Below are 19,949 nucleotides of genomic sequence, written 5' to 3'. Positions count from 1 at the left end.
TTCCTTGCCGGCACAAAATACCATCTATATACTAATCCGTCAATTGCTGACGCAGCAGTCTTTCCTGTGCCTTGCTGTCAATTGCTGAATCGACCGAGATTCGAGCCTTGGTCTCTCAGCCCAAGCAGCGGTCTCTTAGCCGATTGCATAAGCAGGCGCCACGAAAAAACGTCAGTTTCGTGGTGATGACATTCGTGGTGTTGTCACCAACAGTCCACGCTCATGGAACAGATCCGGTGTTGGACGTGGTGGCAGAGGGTGGCTTCGCCAATTTCAGATCCGACACACTGGAAGTCTATAATTACCACGAACAGCGTAAAAAAAAATCCACACGGTAAAAAAAAAAAACGAACAGCAATGAAAAACTCACAAAACCACCTAAGAACAACTCAAGCAGCTAGAAAGCACTCACTCAAATGAAACAATGGCATCTGCAACAAATTCAAAACCTAGAGAGCAAATTCGAAATGAGCCACAGAATTTTTCAAGCAATGAAAAATTATTTCGAAAGATACCTGAGCTCTGATACCATAATCAATGAATGAATTGAATTAATTTACATGAGCAAAATGAAGCTCAGTAAGTAATACAGAGATATTTACAGTAATAGAAACATCAAGTTTCTATTAGGAAATAGAAACAGCCAGTTTCATCTAAGAAACTGCTAAAAAGATAAAAATAGCAACAACTAATAAGAATGAGCATTAAACACTAAATAGTATTATTCTAATAATAAAGTGTCAACCCTGAACCCAAGAGGAAAAACGTCTTTAAAATTTCTTTTCCAAACACATACCTTTCCATCAATTTTACCTTGAATCCTTTATCTTCCATTTGCTGAAATGGACACCAAGTTCTTCTTGAGATCGGGTACATATAGTACTTCTTGCAAATGAACAGTGTTACCATGATTCAATTGAAGGGTAACATTCCCTACTCCCTTCACAGCATAGGTGGCATCGGCTCCAAGGATGATCTCCAAGTTTGTCTCCCTTTCTATTAGATTAGAGAGGGCTTGCTTGTATCTAGTGAAGTGCCTTGAGGCACCACTATCAATCAGCCAATTTCTCGAAGTGTCCAGAGGAGAGGCAGTGGAGAGGGTTGATATAAGATAGTATTCTTTTTGCTTATTGCTAGCAACATTGGATTCATCATACCTAGAGTTCCTTGAATTGTTGGAGGGTCAACCATTTCCTTGATGTCCCGCATTCCTTTTTCCTTTGCCATTGGAACTACTATTCCTTTGTTCGTTTTCGTTGAAGTTTCCCTTGGAGTTGTTATGATAGTCATCATCTCGAGCTGTATCCCTTCTACTTGGGCACTCCCTGGCATAGTGGCCAAACTTATTGCAATTCCATTTTTGAATCTCGGTCTTTCTTGAGTTTGCTTCTTTGAACCTGCATTGTTCTTCCTCTTGGCATGAACGGAGAATGTTGTGGGGTTGCTTCTATTACAAGGCATTTCTTGTTCCACCATTCTTGTTTCTTCTTGAATGCATCTTGGCATCAATTCTTCAAACCCTGGAATTAGATCATTGTTGAGTATAGTGGTTCTAAATACATAACACTCAAGTGGGAGTCCTCCAAGGGTGGGGAGAGTAAGTTCCCTGTCAGGAATGACTTCTCCAATCAAGAGTAGATCATTCTTGATCTCAATAATCCTCAATAAATAGGATTGAATGTCCTCGTCCTTTCCCTTCTTAATATCCTTCAAATTATTCTTGAGAAAGAGAATTTGATTAGCATTACTAACCTTGAACACGCTGACCAACCTGTCTTATATCTCCTTGGAGGTCTTCAATTCAGATATATAGGCCACCAGATGCTCGTTAATGGAATCCCTGATAATCTTCTTCACTTTGACTTCAGCCCTATTGTACTTGGTCTTCACAGCAGCCTGTGCATTTGAAGGAGGCTCAGAGATTTTACCCTGCACATAATTCATCACTTCCTTCTCTTCCAAGGTCAAATCAAGAGACATCTTCCATCCATGATAGTCAGATTTATCATGGAGCTTGTCTTCAGCCGGGAAGTAGGATGAGGAACCCATTGAGTCTTTTGTCCTTGTCCAACTATCTTTGGTGATTGCTCTTTCACTCTTGCTTGGGCTTTGACTTCACCACAACTCTGATACCATGTTAATTTTAGACAACAATGGTATGTTCTATGCTTTAGAAAAATTTTACTTCAATTTCTTAGTTAGTCCAATATTAGTATCTAGTTTATGAATCACATAAACATGTAAGTAAAATGCTGATAGAACATAAACATAAATAGTAGAAAACAAGCCAAGACAAGAGAACACAAGATGTGGCACTAGCCAGGGACAAACCCCAATGCGGGGAAAACCTTGATCAAATCTTCTTTTAGTCTTCAATAGTTCAGGAGAGAGAGATAGTACAATTTACAAATTCTAATCATTTATAACAGCAACAGAGAGAGACCTACCTAGAAAAGTCAACGCTGGTCAACAGGGAAGATTTCTTCCTCAATTCAGCTCGGTCAAACCTAGTCAACTTCGGCCTCCAACAACAAGTCTAATCAGCCCAAAAAATCCGAAAAAAGTCCAATCAAAACTGATCAACAAAAGTCAACCCTGCAGTCAGCCCTAGTACAATCAACAGTGGTCAAAACAAAGGTCAGATTGCCTCGGTTCTTGTACCCAGATCTGCGGCCCGCTAGGACAGAATTCTTCCACCAAAAATTGCACCAAAACAAGTCGACGCAGCCCAAAACAGCCTTCTGGAAATTCAGTCAAACCTGGTCAACGTCCAAAATAGAAATTTAGCTGTCTTTTCCTTCACATGTGTGGAGAGATAAGCTGCCCAGAAATCCCTACCCAATCAGATAAGGAGAGAGAAAGATGTGTGAAGATGATAAGCTACTCCGAAATCCATACCCAATCAGATAAGGAGAGAGAAAGATGTGTGAAGATGAGTTTGTCCAAATGAGGAAGAGGCATCATGTATTTACAGGCTAACGTTGAGGATGAATAGGTGTGACTGTTGGGTTTCTGAGCCTACATGAGTTTGCTGGCCGACCTTGACAATTTGTCCATAATCAAAATAAATTAATAACTTCATTTGTACATGTCAGAATCGGATGATCTCTAGATCAATCCTACACCTCTCGGAGAGGGGAATCCAAAAAAAAAAAAAATCAGCTGTCATAAATAAAATGACCCATGTGGATTTTGGCCCTAGTTGCCAATTTTAACAGTGAGGGATCAAATATCACGTGGCAGACTAACATGAGATCACCAAGGGGATTGCGATTCACATATCGTAATATGAGTAATGCATGCAACAATAATGACCTAGTTTTCAATAAATTGACCTTCAACAAAATTAGATCACAAATATTACCCTAGATCATCAATTCATTCCATACATTAACATGAAATCAGAAATTCACTATCAGTCATCGGACTCAAGAGCCCTTGATATCTTTAGCTCCATCGCCAAATCATCCTATCTCTCTCACTCTTTTTCTGGAAGGCAATTTATTATCTTGTTTGTGCCATGGGCTTTTATATATGTATCACAGTAGCACTACAGCTTGTTCCTTTCTTTACGTTATTTTCAGCATTTTCTAGGAGTTGTGCTTGCACTCTCACATTCCATTCATACTGAATGTAGACTTCTTCAGTCCCATTGACCTACTTTTGTGGCCATTGATAAAATTATCTTATCTTATCTAGCTCAAAGATGTCTACCCCCATGATCCTTAGATAACCACAAACAAACAAGTCAATTGACCATTTGTGATATAGTGAATTGGAGTTCTCTCTTTTAGGTGTGTTCAGTAATTCCTACCTCTTGAGTTATTGAGATTCATGCATTAGTGATGTATGATGTGTTGATCATAGTGTGAATTCTTGAGGACATTTTTCAATAACCACCATATATTTTTGGTGTCTATCTCTCTGTTGATTGTGTGGAGTTATTTGGTTGATCATGAAACTTGTCTTAAAATTCCAATTCTTATTTTCTATAAACAATATGACTTGGCCTTTCTTAAAATCCAATTGTTATTTGCTAAGTACAATATGACTTGACCTTTCCGACATCAGGTTGAGAATAACAGCGCAAAAGAAAAAGCAAATGAGCAAAAAAGCCTTTTCATAAATGAAACATGGTTACAAGTTCAACATGCCAAAAACACTATAGCATGTATTAAGTTATTCATGCGCTATATCTATTGAACACTTTACACCAAACCAAAATAAAGGGGATGTTGTGACTTTGTGAGTAGTTGAATGGAAAGAAAATTACAATAACCAAGTATTATCTTACAGCAACATTCAGCAAACCAATAGCCGGTTGCATTGTGAAAAGTTTGAATAACTTTCTTGTACAGTTTTTATTCCCTTTCTTGTTTGCCATCCATTGCAATTCTAGCATTCTTGTAAAGATCTGATATACAAACAAACTTCAAGTTAAGAATTTCACATGAAAAAATTTATGAAAAGCAAATAAGCTATTCTAATATTATCTTGGTCACAACAATGCAAAGATACTCATAACACAAGAAGCAAGAATGAAGAACAAGACAAGAACTGCCAATAATTTACATATGAAAGAACTGCAGGAAACCGATCATCTTAAACCAAATCTCCAAAAAAATATGATAAGATAGGTGAGTGATCATTTTGGAACAAATTACCCACAATTGAACCGATAAGGTAGAAAATACAATTATACTAAAGTACAAAAGAGATGATGCACAAATATAACATGTGTTCACAAGATGGCATTATTGTTGCTCAAATACTCACTAGGACAGCCACTTAACATAACTTGTCAAAATGCCTTTGTGGCCCACCAGCTCAAAAAATAAGTGATGAATTAATGCTGCCTAATGCATCTGGTGTGAACATCACAAAGGTATCTTCACGAATATGAGATTGAAAATAAGTGTGGCCTCTAAATGCATGACTAAAGCTGAATCTTCCAAGTGAGGGAATATGTAGTATGTACAACTTGAGTTGGCTATCATTTACCACATCATGGATGCAAACTAAGGCGGTATGTCAAACTAGACAGCATTGGTACCCTTTGAAATTTGATGTCGTAATCCTTGTATCAAATCGGCTTGAACTTGTGATGTTGACAATCCTTTAGGCATCGATAGTACATGTGAAGCCAAACTCTCACCAACATAAAAAAGTCAAGTAACTTAAGGGCAATCATGCAACCCCATTTTCTTGGCATGTGTCCAAAAATATCATTATCAGTTCTGGCTAAGTTCTACACAAAAGTGATTCATTGTCTTTATCCTTTTTGCTGATTGGATCTGGATGGAGCAAGGAAATAGATAGAAAGATAGAAATTTATTCAAACATCCATGAGGACAAGTAGTTTGTGGGACAAAGATAATTAAATGCAATTTGACATTTTCAACAAAATGAAGGGAGAGAAAAGAGCAAGATGAATATTACATCCTAAATATCAATACAAAGAATCATTGGATTGCTCATTTAGATTCGACCTTCCCCTTTCTATGTTGAAAGTTTACTACCCAAAGTGACTTTCCACTAGATTGCCCCTTGTGCAAAACAATCTCACCAGTTGCCTTGGTGTGTCTTCTACTTAGTCCTCTAGGAATATTGTCTCCCAACTACTAGCTTGTAGTTTTCATCTCTCCCTAATGTGATTCCATACCTAACAATCAAACAAAAAGTGTTCTTTGGAGCCCACCTCTCCTTTCCTAAATACACAGTGTTGGCTCAAAATCTAGCAGGCCTTGTGAGAGGCCTCATAAGGCTAAGGCCAAACCTTGTTGCAATAATGAGGGAGATTGCCAATGTCACCTCAATAATCTTCCTCCTACTCTTTAGTGGAATTGCACCACAAAGAAGGCTTCCCAGTGATCACCTTAAAGTTATTCTAGATTATATGGCTCAAGGTGATGTAGATATAGGCTAGGTGGCGCCATTTTTAATTGACAAAGGCACAATTCTTCTTAAAAAGGAGTAGCATACCTTACACTAAGCTTAGAGATGATCTGTATTGCCAACGGTTTCAAATGTGCAGCAACAAATCCTAGGAATACCTGTAATAGAGAAAGGGTTCACTAAAGATAAAATCAACAAAGGAATAAGGCAACCTTCAAATTAAGCCTTAAGTTGAAGCCCTAACTCGAGTTAGGGTTCTTCTAGGGCACAAAATGCTTACAAAAAGCAATGTTCCACCAAGACTTCGGGACAAGGAGACGCACAAAGGGGACGTGTGGGAGTACCCTCAAATTTTAGGGAAATTTAGGTGAGACAGGGGGGCATCGATGTATATAATTTTTTTTGCTTTTTACTACATATATATATAAAATTCATATTCAATAATGAAAGCATAAATACAATGATGCATACATAATTGAATTAAATAATGAAATACATTGATCCATACTTATCATCCTTACATGACTCATCCATAGACCACGAGATTCAATAATGAAATACTCTGATCCATATTAATTATTCATTAGTCACCATTCTAGAATCTACATTGATTTAAAAATTAAATTCATCATTCATCATTCTAGATTATAAATTGATTTAAAATTAAAATTCATCATTCATCATTCTAGAATTTAATTAGTACTAAGCAAAATAGACTATAATAGATATTGAAATCTGAAGACTAGAATAGTTAAATTGATATAACTAAAACTCAAAAACAGTGGAGTGATAAGTCTAAAAGTCCCTTGAAAGTACACAAAGGGCTTGGTGCTCTTGATTAAATACTAATTCCATACCCTTGTACAATCCATCGAATCTTGAATTCCTGAAAAACTGTTAAGCCTACTAGATTTTGAGTGAGATCTAAAATTCTACTTTATCCATATGAAATCCAATGAGGTCGGAACCACTCTCAAACATCCTGAGTCATTTCATGGTAATGTTACAAATTTAAGTAAAAGGTTGAAAATGAAAGATAAATTATAAAACATTGTTTACAAGCAAATTTAAGGGGGGACGCATAGCCCATTTTGAGGGGGTCGCCCAGGCATCCCCATTTTGGGGAGTCGCGTCCCCCACATTGGGGAAATGTTCCCCCCTGCGTCTCCCTATGTTTCCCCAAAAGGGGGACGTGGGGAAACGTTTCCCTAGATGTCCCCCCGTCCCGGGTGCATGGGTTGCTAGGGGTGCGCACACCTGACCCTGGGGGACGCGCCCCCGTGGAACACTGATAAAAAGATGACATCAGCCCTTCTAGGGTAAATTTAACCATGCAAAAAGCTAGATTTTGAGTTGAATGAGTTAACAAAGTTAAACTCAAGTTTTATTACCTCAAATGTTCATCTACAAAAGCCCTAATTGAATTCAGCCCTACAAAAATGTCCTAGCAGCTTGCCTTGAAAGGCTTAGAAAACAAGAGAAAGTGAAAAATTAAAATTTTCAAAGTTTTTGATCAACAACAAGGTTGCGAGTGTCAAATCCTACTTGGGTGTTGCGGTCCTTAGGGCTAATTCAATAGATAATGGACAAATGCTTGGAGTAAGGGGAATAACTTCTTGTTTTCAGTTGTATAAACCCTAACTATATGTTTGGTAAAGGGAGAAATTAAATAGGGAAAGCTCTCTAAGAGGTCCCCTACGGATTCCAAGGAAGAGATGTTTAACATGCAATAATCAACCAAGATTTTCAATAAATAATTTGCATTTAAACATAAAACAAAAGAAAAAAATATGTAATAAACTTACAACTCTTCATGAAAATTCCTTCTTTCAATCCCAAAAAGGCATCTCTAAGACAAAATCCAATCTCCAATAGCAAGGGCACCATAAAGATCAAATCTATAGAAGTAGCAAGTCACACATAGGCTAAGTCAAGCTCTTAAGAAGAGGCCAAAATAGAAGTGTAGTGATGAAAATAGCAAGCTTGATTTTTAGTATACATGAAGAAAATGGGTTACAAGCCAACATAATCCCACATGAGTCAAAACTCTCCTCTAGCATGAAGTCATGCCCCTTTTGGGTAGTAAACGCTCTAAAAATGCATGGAATGGGCAAGGTGGATGTCCAATCACCATAATCAACTAAATGATTGAGGGAAAGCCCTTAATCAAGCTTCAAAGTGTCTCCATATGTCAAAATCCAACTTTGGATGCCTTGCATCATCTTTGTGGGGGCCATCAAGACAATGTGGTGCAATATCTCTCAAGTGTTAGGGCTCCATGGGGTGGTAGAAGCCCTCCCTAGTTAATCTAGGGATGACCATTGTTGTCGCCTGAAGTGTACACCTAAGGCACAACGCTCAAAACAGGGGTTGTCACTCTAAATCCCTATTCACTCTATTTAGACTCTCTCCTAAGTAAGTCAAGGGGGGTAGTCCCTAAGGATGATAATGAAGGAAAACTTGTTGGAACAACAAGTCTAGGAGATTAAGGGCAAGGCAATTATTATTAGTGTAACTTGATTATTAATTAAAGCAAGTGTGAGAGTTTATGAGCAATGTATATTAAGATAAATGCAATTGGGATCAATAAGGCAGATACAAAATATAAATGTAACAAACCAGTGCCTTTACAATGCTCAATGGAAATTTAGATACTTGCAAGTAAATAGATGTTCAAAGTTACAATAATAACAATGTTGCAAGAAGAGTTAGCACAAAAATTTAAAGACCAAGATAACCAGATATATGAGCAATGAACCTTGAAGAAAGAAAGTTGCAAGAAAAGATGATATTTCCAAATACAATAAACTTGCAAATTATAAATTTAGCCAACAATTCCAATTACCAATTATCAACAAGGAATGAATGCAAGATCTAAGCTAATGTGAAATGCAAGATCTTGGTTGATTTTAATTAATATGCGTAATCGAGATGAATCCTTCCTCCTAGTTGTTTTGAGGCTAATCTCTAGAGTAGGTTATGGAGAGAAAGCAAGGGGAAGCATGCTATGGCTTGGTTAATGATCCCTCCCCTTGAGATCTAACCACATGGTGCGTCTGGCACTGCAGAAAATGTGGCTCTAACGACTGCAAGGTCACCATGTTAACCACTAAAGAGGGTCTATCCTACGTAAGCTACAAAACAAAGGTGGTCCTAACTTTCTTTCAACCAAACTTAGGATTGGAGGTAAATTTTAAGGATGCAATCTAAACTAGGATGCAAATGTAAGATGATGACCAAGCTAGATGAGATAATGACAATATGCTTCAATGTAAAGATGTAAACCACTTATAACCAAACTTTATTGAGATATCAACTTAGCTCACAAGGCTACAAGATTTCCAATAGCAACTCAATGAAGCAAACTTAAGATATCTTAATGAAACAATGTTAACGATAACAATTTCAAAAGTCTTTAGTTATAGTGTTTATTAGAGCGTTCTTCACTTATGAGATATAGAGAATAGGAGCAAGTGAAATTTAATGATATCAACACAAATAACTAAAAGACAAAGAGATTGCTAACAATGATTTTCAAAATGATGAAATGCAACAAAAAGATTAAACTATGCAATGCAAATGAAGTTAGAATGCAAATGCAAGTTAGTAGGCAGAAGTAAATTATTGTGTTAGTTCTCCTTTTTAAATAAGGAGATGGAGGATGCCAAGGGATCTAAGTCCCAAGCTCCCCAAGAGAAAAAAATATTTATTTATTTATTAATAAGAATTACAAAAATGGAAGGGCATTTTATATAGAGTGTTGGACAACTAATCTGCTAAGGGTTGGTGTGGAAAGTGAACAGTCATTGGAGTTTGAGGGACCACTTGGTAGAAGAAGACCAAGGGTCACAAGAATGTATTATAAATGTATATCTTTGTTAATCGAAATGCAATTCATGTTTATCCTATTCAGTTGTCCACTATTCTTTTGTGTTTAACATGGTATCAGAGCAGGCGTACTCCTACCCTGCCCATATTTGAGCCAATGGTTTTTGTGGCCTTTCTCTATATACAAGTTATGCCATTAGAACTGCACTTCTAAATATTTTAAGCTAAAGTTGAGCTACCTATCTGAAGGGTTTTTCTGCTCAATCATAACTCCTCTGCCTCTATCTTCTTGTTGTCGCAGCGCTATCATTCTTTGCAAAATTGTTCCTACTTATTCAAGCTAACTAAGTGTCTGTTAGTCTGCCTCTACCTAGGTGCCCTCACTAAAATCACACCCTTTCTCTGTTGCCATCTCGCTCAACCTGTCTCCTATTCTAGCGCACATTACTTACGCCTAGACCTGTACCCATACCTAACGCTCACCTCTCTACCTTTGCCTATCTAATGACTGTCTTTTTGCATTGTAATGGATACGCTGGCTCATCTCCTAGCAATCTTTGTGGGGATTTTCAATCTATTGGGGCATTGGTTGAACTCCGTTGAATTCTCTGCGCGATGATCTTGAAGTCTGTGGAATACAAAATCATTTGAAGCACAAATTCCAAATTCCAAGCACATTCCCCATAGAGAAGTATCGTATTATCTGATTTTCAATCAACAGAGGTAATACGGAATGCAATATGGATTGTTATGGCAAGAAACCCACGATAATACAATACAGGCTCTAAGATTGTCGTTGGGGCTGGAGTTTTCTGTTTTCCCATTAGAAGGGTCGAGGAACTGTAGTTTTTCGAAGGCCAAAACCCCATAGGTTGCTAGAAAAGCCTTTCACAAGAGCAAATAGAGGAGCTAAAGGAGATTTTCACAAGGTTCGATCTTGAGTCAAAGGCCTAAGATTATATGTTCCGCTAATTAGAACTCTAATATATGCATTCCTCATTCACCGTTGAGGGAGAGAGCACACGATTATTCTTTGTATGTTGGTTCCTGCGTTGAATTTTGTGATGTCACTGGTCAATACAGTGTTCATGCGCTGGAATGGAGCCTTGAAGACCTATTGGTATGTCAAATGCATTGAATCCCATTGATTGAAGCCCTACTCTTCAAAAGTTATCAAAATCGTTCAAAGCCATGGAGGAGCCATCTCATCCAACTAGATAAACGCTTGTTCTGATGAAGCGGGAAATACATGGGCAGAGCGCCAAACCAAGGGCCGCAATGTCTCCCACAACATAATGCGAGAAGTGCCAACCTTCACCATAAGGACATCTAGATGCATTGAAGAACTTCATACAAGGTTTTGACTTGTCTCCAGAAAAAGGGACGTGAACATTAAAATCCCTCTCGTCTGTAGCGTCAGGTTTGTAGTGGCAGTGGAGGCCATTCAGCATGGAATGCAACGTTGAGGGCAGTGTTAAATGATGAGAATTTGTTGAAGCAACGTTGGTCTAACCTGCACATATTCTGCAGATAAAACTCAATCTGTGCCTACGGTATGTGGTCTGTTTTTCGCCCTCCATGGTTTAATGTTGGTCAAAGCTATATTTAAATAAATAAATAAAACAATATTTATACATTGAATGTCTCTTCGAATTGTAGATTAGATCACATTGGTGAATTCGAAGCCCAAGGTAGCTCTCTCCATGCAATACTTTGTGTTGATCGACCTGGTACGAGCGTTGAGTTTTTTTTGAAGTCAAAGGTTAAGCTTTTGGTTAGAGAATGTGTTGGTTTATTGCATTTTGAATGTGTTTCATGAGTCTAAGTTTGTGCATATTCTCTTTGATGCTCGTTGTGAGCATATATCCGTATGTCTTGGTTTGAAACACCACTATGTCGAGTTGAATCATATATTTCAGCATTGCGCCAGTTAATGAGTTGAATTTCGTGGCATATAATGGTGCTTGCTTAAGGATCATATAAGTTATATATGCAAATTGGTTTGGTTTGGTTTGTTGGTTGTTTGTTTGGTGTCATATAGAAGGCAAAGAGTAAGGCTTTGATTGCCTTGGAAATTGAAAGTTGTTTTGAACCATTGCCATTGTCAGCGGAGAGCTCCTTTTAAATGGATCGAATTGATAATTTATTAGATTTATTGAGAACTCTAATAATATCTATTGCTAAAAGCACAGTTAAAATCAACAAGGACACTCTTGCTGATATTAAATTTTGTATACAAAATGCACAGGATAAGATTGAATTTTTGCAGCTAGAATCTCAGTTCCAGCGAGATTAGCTTCAGAGAAGAGTTTTCATTCTGAACCATTTTCTGTTCAGAACAATCCTCTGTTTAGGGTTGAGACAGACTCCCATCAGCAGCAAGAAATCGTTCATGCAGTACCCAGTTTAAGAGCAGATGTGCATGCAGATGCAGAAGGTCAATTTGCACTTCCCAAGCCCATCATCAAACCCTGGGAAGAGATTTGTTAATTTAGGTTGTCATTGATGTCAATACAGCAGTGTTTGTGATAGCAAATTTTTTGATACATGATGTTGCCTATTGATGCCCATTGATCATAATGCTCATAGTGATGAAAGTTTGATATATATGATGAGATGGAGGACCCAAGTGGATTAAATACATATATACAGACATAATAAAAACAGTAGACACAAGAAGGAAAGCCATCAAGGAAGCCATTGGAAGCCAAGGACAAGAACAGTCAAAGAAGAGTTATCGGAGGTCACAGGAAGATAAGCCACAAGAGCAACAGCGATATCGGAGGAGCAAAGAAGAACACATCATCAAAAGAAGAGCTATCGGAAGAGTGAAAAGAAATCACAGAGAAGTCATAGGAGCGAGAACCCAAGAGTAAGAGGAAGAAGTCGTTGGAAACCCTTTAAAATGCATATGCCCAAGAGGAAGAGCCGAGAGGAGTTAACAGTATCATCGGAGGAACTTTATCGGCGGTTCTATTATATTAAGTTATGTAACACTGCTCAAAACCCCCGATTGCGATATGCATTGCGGACCCGATCACTCAAATACAACACACCTCAATACAATATCGCATCTGTTGTGTCACAAGTATTGAAGCCTTGTTACACTAATATCCCCAATTGTGATGGAGTTCTGGACCCGACGGATCTATTGACGATCGTCGACTGTTTAATATTATATCGCGTATGCTTCATCGACAGTATGAGTATCAACTATGTTACATCAGTAATGTTAAAAGTTGTGATTGTGATATCATTGGGACCCGTTGCACCATTGTAATACAACTCAATATAATATCGCATCTGTCGCATAATCACAAACCATAAAGTTTATTATGTATCACCGCCCCAAATCCGTCGATTGCGATATGTGTATTGTGGACACGTCGGACCATTACAATACTCCTTGATGAAACACCGCGTCTGCCACATCGCAAAGTCTTAAAGGTATGTCACACTAAAAACAGTGATTGTGATATAATATGCAGACCCGAACAAGTTATAGCAACAACTCTAATATAATTATAGCAACAATCCTAATATAATTATGTAAAAGTAATAAATATAGATAATAAATAATAAACATAATAATATGTAAATAAATAATCATTAGTTAAACAAATTGACGGGTCTAAGTAGACATGACCCGTCAATTTGTTTAAGTAGGCCCCTCCTCTCAATTGTATCATCATTCCTGTTCATACATTTTAATATATATTCTTATATCCTAAATGGAGATCTACATATTCCAAGTCTACTGAAGTATTTAACTTGAAGAATGAACTTTGTTTGTTCCAGACCACCTATAATCCCGCGTAAGATCCAATGCGCCCCCCTAGCCTTCCAGTACAAGAAGTCATCAAGGAAATACAGTAAAAGAGCTTATAAACCATGGACCACAAGTGTGGACTTCATAATGGCATGCCCTTCCATAATGGGCTTTGGTAGGTACTAATGTCTCCAAGCTCAAAATGGGGTTAACCAAGTATCCGATTAGGTGGTTTCTACTCCTACAGGGGATAATATGTCCAAGGTACATCCTTTAAAAGATGGTGGCAAGTGATAGAGAGATGAATGGAGTAGAGAATGAAAAAGGCAGCCCTGGGCCACAAGCTGGGATACAAGGTTAGCTAGAAAAAGGAAAGCCCACGCTTGGGTATATAATGTATAGGAGGGAGCAATCATGTTACATGAGGTGTCCCGGCCTTGATTTTCCCACCCTTATTTATATGCCTTTTGCCTTTTGATGATTTTTCTTCAATTAATTGCTCGGAGCTCAAGGGTTAAGAGCATGATGTGTGAGATATAGGTGTGTGAGAACTGCCCCTTTAAGGTAGGGCAGTTCATTGCCCACCAGGGGTTGGGACAATCATGGGTTCCTATATGATGAAGGAGGCTCACAGAACCTGAAGGAACTAGGGTGATGGCCATGATGATGGGGTAGAGTTCATGTATTGGCTTTTGCCCACGTGCTAAATGTGTTTGTCCCGGCCATCTTTTGCATTTCGTGGTACATTTCCTGTTGAGTGTGGCCAATTATGCTTTTACTTTTCTTTTTAGCTGCATCAACATCTGGGGCATCATTCCAGGCCCGACCCAAGGTGCGGGCAAGGGGAAGGGGAGAGTTAACCCTATGTGGACCCAGTGGATGAATATCGACCCAAGTGGGAGAAATGATGAATGGGGTCATAATGAGTGGCAAGGGGGCAATATATGTGGATGAAGGAGCAGGACCATGCAACCAAAATCAGGGTTTTCCATGAAGTACCATCCCTAAAGCCAAAAGGGTCAATAAAAGAGGGTCAGTAAAAGAGATCCCATGGGACTAGAATCCAAGGTTAACATCCAAAAAAGGTATAGGGGACAAGAGCACAAACCTAGCCTATTCTTTCCGCTAAATCCCCCAATTAATCCATGCCTAGATGTGTCCCTGATAAGTGAACTACAAGACTCAACTACCAAATGACAAGGGATACCTTTAGGTTCGAGCGGCCCACCTTCAAACATATGATCATGGCAGATGGGTAAGGGACAACATGGCTGGTTCAATTGGCAGAGAAATGGCACAACCAGCTAGTTGGTGGTTGCAAGGGCCTGCTGGCTACCGGCTGAGAACCATCTTGGAGAAAAAAAAATCTCTTAGGGATATCACCCACAAAATGGTTGGTAACAGGCCATACAGTTCATACCATTGTTGTAGCTGCCTTTTCTTCATGCATAGGCCATACATTTTCAAACCTGGCCATATGATGTGTTGTTGGTGTGTGCTCGAATGATTGAAAGGGAGAATGAGTGATTTTCTGTCCAGGAAAGGCAGAGTTAGAGCAGGTTGTACTGCTGTAGCTAATGTACCCTCTTTTCATAGGTCATACACTATTGTTTGAGGTGAATTTAGTGACCATGCAGCTGCTGGTTTAAGAAAGCTGCAGAGGCCACCTTGCAAGTTTTGTCTAAGTAATAAAAAGCTGATTCGAAGAAATCCCTGCATATGTGTTTTTCAGCTGTTACGTAATAGATGCAATGTTCAGAAAATTAATTTTCCATTAAGCATATATGTTTTGAGTTATTTAATAAGAGAACATTAGAAAAGCACCAACACTTGGAAAAATTACAAGCAGCTTCAGAGACAACAAGAAAGAACAAAGGCAATAACAAAGGGATTACATGAGTAGCTTTGGAGAAAAAAATTAACGCTGCAGAAAATCAAAAATGTCAAATTTCTAGTCTCACATTCTAGAAGATAAAAGCCTGAAATAACTAGCCCGTTAATAGCTGGAGTTATTCTTTAACAGGCAACTAAAGAAAATTTACAACTAATAAAACTTCAACATCTAGTAGAGCAATTATCCAATAATCATATACAACCCCTTTTAGCTGTTTGTGGTCACTGCATATAGAGAATAACAAAATCGGAAATACAATATTAATTGGAAAAGAATGAAAACTCTGTTACAGAATCCATGTCCTTTATAATTATAGATTCATTGTATAAGTCCAACAAGAGAGTAAACTGCAATGTGTATTAGAACCTTTGAAATTGGAAAATACAAACCTCATACACCGACTGTTCCCGACAAATGTCCTTCCAAGCTGCAATGAATATTTTCAGTTCATTGTCTTTGAGAAGAAGAACATCATCTTTTGCGTATTTGGATTTTTCTGTGGATACTTGTTTCCCCAACATAACATGCTCTTCAGCTGTTGAATGGCAAGGGCGACTAACCAAGGATTTCTCATGTTGCAAAACCTTTCTCCTTTTCCTCCTACACATATCCTGTGATTTTCCACCTGGATCCTCATCCTCATCAGAAAAGGCATTAAGGCAATTTCTTTCTTTATCTGTTGATGGCTGTTTTCCTAACCGTGCCAATTCTTCTGCTGCTGACGGGTATGGGCACCTACCCCCAGACTTCTCACACTGGTAATCTAATTTTCTCTTCGGTACCGATCTTACACTGGTGTTTCTAGCTGCAGGATCCTCATCATTATCTGAACTTGAAACTGTCTCGAACCTTATATGTTTGTGACCAGAGGACGTAGTTTCCTTGTTGCTAGACAAAAATGAACCCAGCCGTTCAGATATAATCTTGGACTGCATTGCAGATACTTGTTTCCTTCTTTCAATATCGATTTTCTTCTCCGTTTCAGCTTCCACCTGACGATTAAGGTCCTTTTCAACTTTCTTAGTGCGCCAAAGAAAACCAATGTGCATCCTAAAGCCATTTGCATCAGGAAAACACATACACAAATTCAGATTTTAGTGTACTTTCAAGTGTTCAAATTAATCAGACAGTGTGATAAAGTTCTGAACCAAAAATTATCAGTACTATTTAATGCAACCACTGACCTATTTCCATCATTGGTAGCAACATGGAGGCCAGTGAAATCATTTTTAAAAAATTTCATGACTTCAGTTTAAATCAGGAGTATGCATTCAGGCAAACCAACAGAGAAACCAAAACTTTGGGAGATCAAAAACGTTCATAGGGAAAAGGAACTGAGAACATAGAAGCCACTGATGCTTTCACAATATAAATACACATAGAGACAGTAATCAAAGGCATAACTTTAGAGATGACCATCCAAATTTCTCATTCTGAACCTGATATCCAAATATTAAATAAATGAAGAAACAGGTATTGATGAAGCTTTAGCTTTGTAGGCATCCAATTTAAACCCCAACACAATATATTAGTAGTATCAATGTGATTGCGGTAAATATGCTTTGAAAAAATTCAATCTCTTCATCTCTTACTCCTTGCACAAATTAGTTTACTCTAATGTTGCAGGAAATTAGTCAACGAAATTATAATATAAGCCTGTAAAATTACAATATCTTTGATTTACTTCATTGAATATTTCTTCAATTGGATTGAACTCTCACACAACCATTCTTCATTATTCAGCCAGTGATCCCCCTTACTGGTCCTAAGCTTTACACACACATATAAGACGATTAATGAAGCTAATCCGAATTATATTTAGAAGTCACATATTAGAGCAGGAAGACCTTTTTAAACAGAACACATTCTCCCGACTTATCTAGTAGATTTGAACACTTAGAAATTAACCAATGTCTAACTTGTAAACTAAATAGCCATTAGATGGTATTTCAAATCCACTGGGAAGAAAATTCACAGTTAATATGCTGAATATGGACTCTTACCATTTTAGTTATTTTGGTTATGTATCAGAGAAATGTCCTTATTTTGGTAACTTAAGAGCACTGAAAAATGACTGGGAATATTTGACCTTTGGAGTCCCCTGATATCAAGCAGTCAATCTCGCCATCTCAAGTTATATTCAGTATAGGTTTTCCTTCATATCAGTTTTCTTTCCCAATCTCTAGTAGCTGCCATGATAAAGAGGTAATATTGCATTCAAAGAAAGCAAAGCTACGCAATGGATGCCATCAATTATTCACATGGTATAAACATATTCAGACATAAAACTAGATGTGTTAATGGATATATGAATCTAATGAATAACCACGAAAACAAAAGTATTAAGTTGAAAAATGTAGCTATGGGATGGAAAATCCAGTCACTAGAATGGCAATTTAGTTTATCCCCAGCAATTTATTTATTTACCCTAATAATTACTGAATCGCCGAAAAATAAAATCACTGGTATTTTTAACTTCTAGAATTAAGTATATGCAGTGGAAATAAACCAGAGAGAGAAATCACACATTGCAAAATAAATTCACCCACAACAATTCTCCATCATTTCATTATTTGGAAAATCTGGGTTTTTCGACCCACAAAGATACAAGGAAAAATACAATATTTGGAACCTATAACATAGCTCCCTCAAAATGAATTCAGCCCAAGGTAACTTGGCCTCGAGAAAATTAGCCTCCAGATGAAATCAGCCTAGACTCTGGGGAACTTGACCCAACTACTCTGCCAGCAATTCGACCGGCACCCTCCTTGCGTGCCACTAATGCAGAATAGGAAAAACTCGGCCCTCCAGCAACTCGTCCTCCTCCAGATGAATTCAATCTCCCTCCAGCACCTCGGCCCTCCAACAACTCGTCCTCCTCCAGATGAATTCAATCTCCCTCCAGCACCTTGGCCCTGCAATCTCCTCCTACTCAGCCCTCCTAGATTCGCACAAATCCACTCACACTTCTCCTTCTCTGCGTTCCTAGTCCACAGAGCCACTTGCACTTAGAGAAAATCGCTTTCTCTGAATGATGGCTTGCTAACATGACTTGTGCCCTTCGTGTGTCTTCACCTCCTCACTAGGCTTCCTTTATAATCTTCATTGTTTCAAAATCCCTAACCCAGATCTCCCTTCTAGAACCATCTTGGAGATCAATGGTTGAAATTATTTTTAAGTTACGTAAATAATTAAATTATTTATCCTTATAAAATAACTCAATAGACCACAATTATTAATTTACATTTATTGTTGTACTTTTCCTAAGTTAGACTTAGGAAAGAAGACATTAATCAGTAGAAGAGGCAAATAATGCCTTCCACATGCTAAGACACAAATCTTATGTAGAAGACCTTCTGAAGCTACCACTCACACCAACTATTTTGAACTTCCACTGCTTGGGTACTTGATGCTTCTCTGTTACTCTTTTCTATTTTTCTGCTTTGATAAAGTAGGTATGGCAGATGCCTCCACACCTCCATTTCTGCTTTCTACTTTAATAAAGTATAGGATATGCCACCACACTCCCAACTATTGGAATTTGGTTGTCATTGATGTCAACCCAAGCAGCAGCGAGAAGAAACCCCGCGTTCGTTGAGGAAATTGATTGGGAAGATCAATGTGTTTGTGCCCAAGATAATCTTCCTTTGATTCTCCTTGTCATGCCGATTCCAACGATAGGTGACACACCTCATAACTCCTCATGATTGAGAAGATATGCCTCTTTAAAGATTGTAGCCACATCTTATGGTAAAGAATCCCCAAAGGAGCCCCATCTTGATTGGTTTATTAGTGGATTTTTATTTCAAAAAAAATAAATTAAAACTTCATGGGCCTATCCTAGTCAATGTTATGGATAAAATATATAAAAAATATAAAGATAAATAATGATGACAATTGTAATAATGATTAGTCAATTCGTAATTAGTACTGAAGAGGCATGTCTAAATGGGACATGACATTCCATGAAGAGGCACCTGCCTATAGGGTATATAAGCAGGCCCTCACTCTCATTTGTAACATCATATTCTTATTCATACATTTTAATATATATTCTTGTATCCCCAATGGAGATCTACATATTCCAAGTCTTCTGGAGTATTTAACGTGAAGAACGAACTTTGTTCGTTCCAGTCAAATTCACTTGCGAAAGAGGACAGGGCAAATTAATTTATAATTCAAAATCAAGTCAGCCTTCAAAAGTAAATTATTTTGACTCTAAATTTTGAATTTTGAATTTAAATTTTGGAGGGTCGGCTCCCTCTTATTGATCAGGTCGGTCTCCTCCTCCTTGATGTCTCTTTGACCTATTTAAATAGGGTTCATATGCCCTCCATTTGAACCATCTCTCTCATGCACAAAAATTGAAATATCTCTGCGAATTCCGAGGTCATTGAGGAGTCACGCTCATCTGAAGAAGCAAGCTAAATTTTAGAGAAGGTTTGTGATTAAGTTGTCTTTTGTTACTGGATTTTCATTGGGTTTATGAAGGTTTTGTCCTTCATTGCAAAGGATCTAAGGCTTAAGGTTTCTCACAATAACTCAAATCTCTGTGGGAACTTT

General features: G+C 37.9%; 1 protein-coding gene across 3 annotated transcripts in view; it reads right to left on the bottom strand.

The window, feature by feature from the left end:
• The window catches only part of LOC149173922 (protein NO VEIN-like), a 252,536-nt gene that overhangs the window by 120,731 nt on the left and 111,856 nt on the right, over positions 1-19,949 (bottom strand). For all 3 annotated transcript variants that reach the window (XM_089424786.1, XM_089424785.1, XM_089424787.1), the window contains 2 exons: positions 15,776-16,436; positions 4,295-4,414 (listed from right to left, as the gene is read on the bottom strand). In XM_089424786.1, coding sequence (XP_089280912.1) covers positions 4,295-4,414; positions 15,776-16,436 — 781 coding nt within the window. The remainder of the gene's footprint in view (positions 1-4,294; positions 4,415-15,775; positions 16,437-19,949) is intronic.

The sequence above is a fragment of the Pinus tabuliformis genome, chromosome 4_2 (genome assembly GCF_031772625.1).
Source record: "Pinus tabuliformis cultivar Carrire ecotype Pingquan chromosome 4_2, CPIR1, whole genome shotgun sequence".
Lineage (NCBI taxonomy): Eukaryota > Viridiplantae > Streptophyta > Pinopsida > Pinales > Pinaceae > Pinus > Pinus tabuliformis.
The sequence above is the reverse complement of the archived record's forward strand: the minus strand, read 5'-3'. Positions and strand labels throughout refer to the sequence as shown.